Below are 3,628 nucleotides of genomic sequence, written 5' to 3'. Positions count from 1 at the left end.
CCTTCCAGCCCTAATGTCTATGAAATCTATGAAATGACTTTCATAATTTCACCCACAGATTTTATCAGTGATACTTTTATGCTAATTGATGAGGATGTTGAATAGCATCAGGTCTATCCCCAGTCTCTTTGGACCTCACTGGAAATCTCCCCTATTGTTTGAGATCTGTCAGCTAGTTGCTAATCCACGTGACATTTTCTCTGCTGATATTCAATATGGTTATTTTTCTTTAATTCACGTCATGCTTTGTTACGCCAGGGTCTCAGTGTATTGCAATAATTCAGTTTCCTCTATCGACTACACTTGTAATCTTCTCAAAGAATGAAATTAGCATTTTTTCATGAGATCTGCTTTCCAGAAAGTCATGTCAAATGGCTTTAATGAGCTTCCCATGCTTTAATTCTTTAACTGTTGAGTGCCATATCAGCTTATTTCACCCAAGGCTGATGTCTGGTAAAACAGCTTGTATTTACCTGGTTTATCCTCTTTGCTCTCTTTGAATACTGGCACAACATTAGCACTCTTCCAGTCTTCTGTAATCTCCCCATTCTTCCAAGATTCATTAAAAATGGACACCAGCAGGCCAGATAACTCCCCCCCCTTCCAGTTCTTTTTTTTTCCCTTCTTTTTTGTTGTTGTAAATCTTTCTGTTCTTTAAGGACTTCTATATCTGGGCCTCTTTATATAAAAATACCTCTCTCTAATAAAAGTTGTGTTACATCCTTCTGGGTTTCATAGTTTCATAGTTTCTAGGGTCGGAAACTAGTTTCTAGGGTCGGGTTAAGAATGGATGTACTACATTGCGTTCTTGTGATACAATCACATTGCGGCACTTCCTTCCAAATACAGCGCAAAAGTATTACATTGAACACTTCTGCCTTTTCTACATCATTAGTCACAACTTTACCACCACCATATAATCCTGGGTCTCTTTGTTGGGATTTCTTTTGTTCCTAATATTCTTAAAGACTCCTTCCTTTAGCCTTGAGCCTTGTCAACCGTGGGGTTTTCCTAGCTCTCATTAGCTTCTGTTATCCATTTTGTACATCATAAATTCCAAGTTATATTAATTGCTGTCCTTTCTCCCATTTCCCTAAAAGTGTGGATCTCATTGTCGCTAAATGTGATGGCAGCTGACAGTTTAGCCAGATTCAAAAAGGGATTGGCCACGTTCTTGGAGGAAAGGGGCATCAGTAGCTAGTGAACCGGGGCATTAGGGATATAGCCTCTGGACCTTAAAAATGCTGGAGGCTGCAACTGAGAGAGGAGCGGTGGAAAAACCCCTGGGCATCCCTTGTTTGCTCTCCCTTTCAGCATCCGCTCTCTGCTGTGGTGCGACACAGGAGACGGCAAAATGAGCCAGTAAATGGCAGTCCTTATGTTCTTGCTGCCTTCATTTGGCCAAGGGCATCTTTCACTAGACAACGTTACAACATCCCAAATGAATTAAACATCAGGACCCAGGGGTGTTTGGGACAAAGGAGAGATTGAAAAGTGTGGAGGGGAGGATATATCAGGCATACCTGGTAGGTTTGTCAGCACTTGCCTGTTTAATATGCACTTTGTAATGCCTAATTCCTCGGAAAGGTCATTTCCATTGCTAAATACACTTTCTGGTTTTCTTGCATTAAACAGACTCAAACGCCCCCACAGGCACAATGACTGGTACAAAGGAATCATAAATCTATTTTAGAAATCTTTTCATATTTCCTAGTCAAGTGCATTTTTCAAAGCTGGAGGATTAAAACAAAATGTTGGCTGCCGCATTGGTCTCAAAAAATGAAGTATGAATCAGCATCATTGAGCCCTATGGACCAGAGGGAGAGAGACGTTCCAAAAGCAATGGGGAGTGAGGGGGGGTCTTGTCTTGGAGAAAAAGGAGGCGACCAAAGATGGGCACCCCAGGATCCAGCTGTTATTATTTAGCATAGATCTGATTTATGGTAGCAGCTAAAGGTCCCAGCTGGGCTCAAAGTCACACTGTAGTTGGTGCTGTACAACACAACAGGGATTTGATTTTGGTTGGAGCTTCCTCGTGCTTCTGCAATAAGGATAAGGATGCTGAGTGAGCATTACCCAAACATTTGTTGCTCTGTGAGCAAGCAGGCATGGCTTGGTCTGCCATGTTCTGCGCACATGCTAGTCCATCCTATAAACAGGGGATAAGAATGACAACTGCAAGAATCGGGTATTTTCTAAGAAATTGGATTGTGAAGCCTTGCTAACTCAGTGAAACATTACTGTATTTTCGTGACTATAACACATCCCAGAATATAAAATGCACCATGTTTTTCAAAAGCAGAAGGCCAACATTGTTTCCCCCAGAGATATGTTGACATAGAACAGAAACAGAGCCTCATTTCTAGTTGCATCACCCTCCTTTTCCTGCTTAGGTTAACAGAAGCGGTTAGCAGACAGCAAAATTGCCCCAAGAAATGTTAATTAATGGAACATCAAGCCCATTCAAACAGAGAGATGATTGTTAATCTACCCCAGGCAGAAAATCAGTTTTCCTGATTAATACATGCACCCCAGTTCGGAGGGGTTGGGGGGAAGTGTGTGTTGGATGTGAGAAAACATGGCATTTTGCACCTTTCTGTGAACCAACTAGTGTTGGCCATTTTCAGAGACGTGTTACTGGCCTAGATGAAGTTCAGCTCTGATCCAGACTGGTAATTCCTCTCCTTGCCTAAGTAAGAAATGAGTGTTTGAATGTCGAGCTGATCTTTAAGAGGGCACAACTGCAAGATAACCATGCCACTGGTTTCTGTTCTCAGGGATATTTCACTTGATACAGATCAAGAAGATTAGGAAACAGGAGTTCAAGCAAGAAGCAAAGAACTTCAGGCTGATCACCAGAACAAATGAAGGTACAACTATTTCTTTTAGATGAGCATGTCCTACTGCTTGTGATTTGGCAGTAGCTACCTGGACTCTACCAGGTCAAGTGCCATTTGGTAAAGTTGTCCTTCTCCCCACTGAACAAATGAAATGCACTGTGAACCAAGTGATTTGTACAGCTTTAACCAGGGGCATGGATGAACTTGCTGTAAAGCTGCCTGCTGGATGCTTTGCTAACAGTCAGACTTTTGCTTTATGACATTTGAAAGGTCAGCCAACATTGCTAAAAGTGGACATGGGATTATGGAATCCAAAGGCCGCATCTCTCTGACATCTGTAAAATGGTTTGATATTTATATCTAATCCATCTGGCATTACAGGAAAAATTATGCAATGGGCTTGAAAAATAAACCCTGAAACACTAAAAAAAAATCTTTCTTAATGTTCCTGGAAGTGTGTAAATGTCAACATAACCAGGAGCGGGAGGGCACAGGCTGACGGAGGGTGTCTGTGGAGGAGTTCAACTCCATAGTCCTCCACACCTAGCTCACCTACTCTAGCTGATCCAGTGATGACACCAGTTGCCTGATTGTTGCTCAACAGCTTACCTGAGAAGTCATGAGGGTCTTCGTTCAGGGCAGCAGTGTTCACACCACCGCTCTTGACTGTCACTGCTTTTGTCAATGGCTGAATAAGGCAGATGTAGTGTCCATTTTCTATCTTGAGATGGCCCAGTCACAGGAGAGATGAAGTAAATGAATCATAGAGCATGAGGGTTAGAAGGGAC

The 3,628-nt window shown here is 42.2% G+C and overlaps 1 protein-coding gene across 2 annotated transcripts in view; it reads left to right on the top strand.

Moving 5' to 3' along the window:
• CHRDL2 (chordin like 2) overlaps positions 1–3,628 on the top strand; it is a 60,853-nt gene that overhangs the window by 47,263 nt on the left and 9,962 nt on the right. For both annotated transcript variants that reach the window (XM_019503106.1, XM_019502315.1), the window contains one exon: positions 2,778–2,870. In XM_019503106.1, coding sequence (XP_019358651.1) covers positions 2,778–2,870 — 93 coding nt within the window. The remainder of the gene's footprint in view (positions 1–2,777; positions 2,871–3,628) is intronic.

Source organism: Gavialis gangeticus, unplaced genomic scaffold, assembly GCF_001723915.1.
Source record: "Gavialis gangeticus isolate Ggan-Ray unplaced genomic scaffold, GavGan_comp1, whole genome shotgun sequence".
NCBI classification, from domain to species: domain Eukaryota; kingdom Metazoa; phylum Chordata; order Crocodylia; family Gavialidae; genus Gavialis; species Gavialis gangeticus.
The sequence above is the reverse complement of the archived record's forward strand: the minus strand, read 5'-3'. Positions and strand labels throughout refer to the sequence as shown.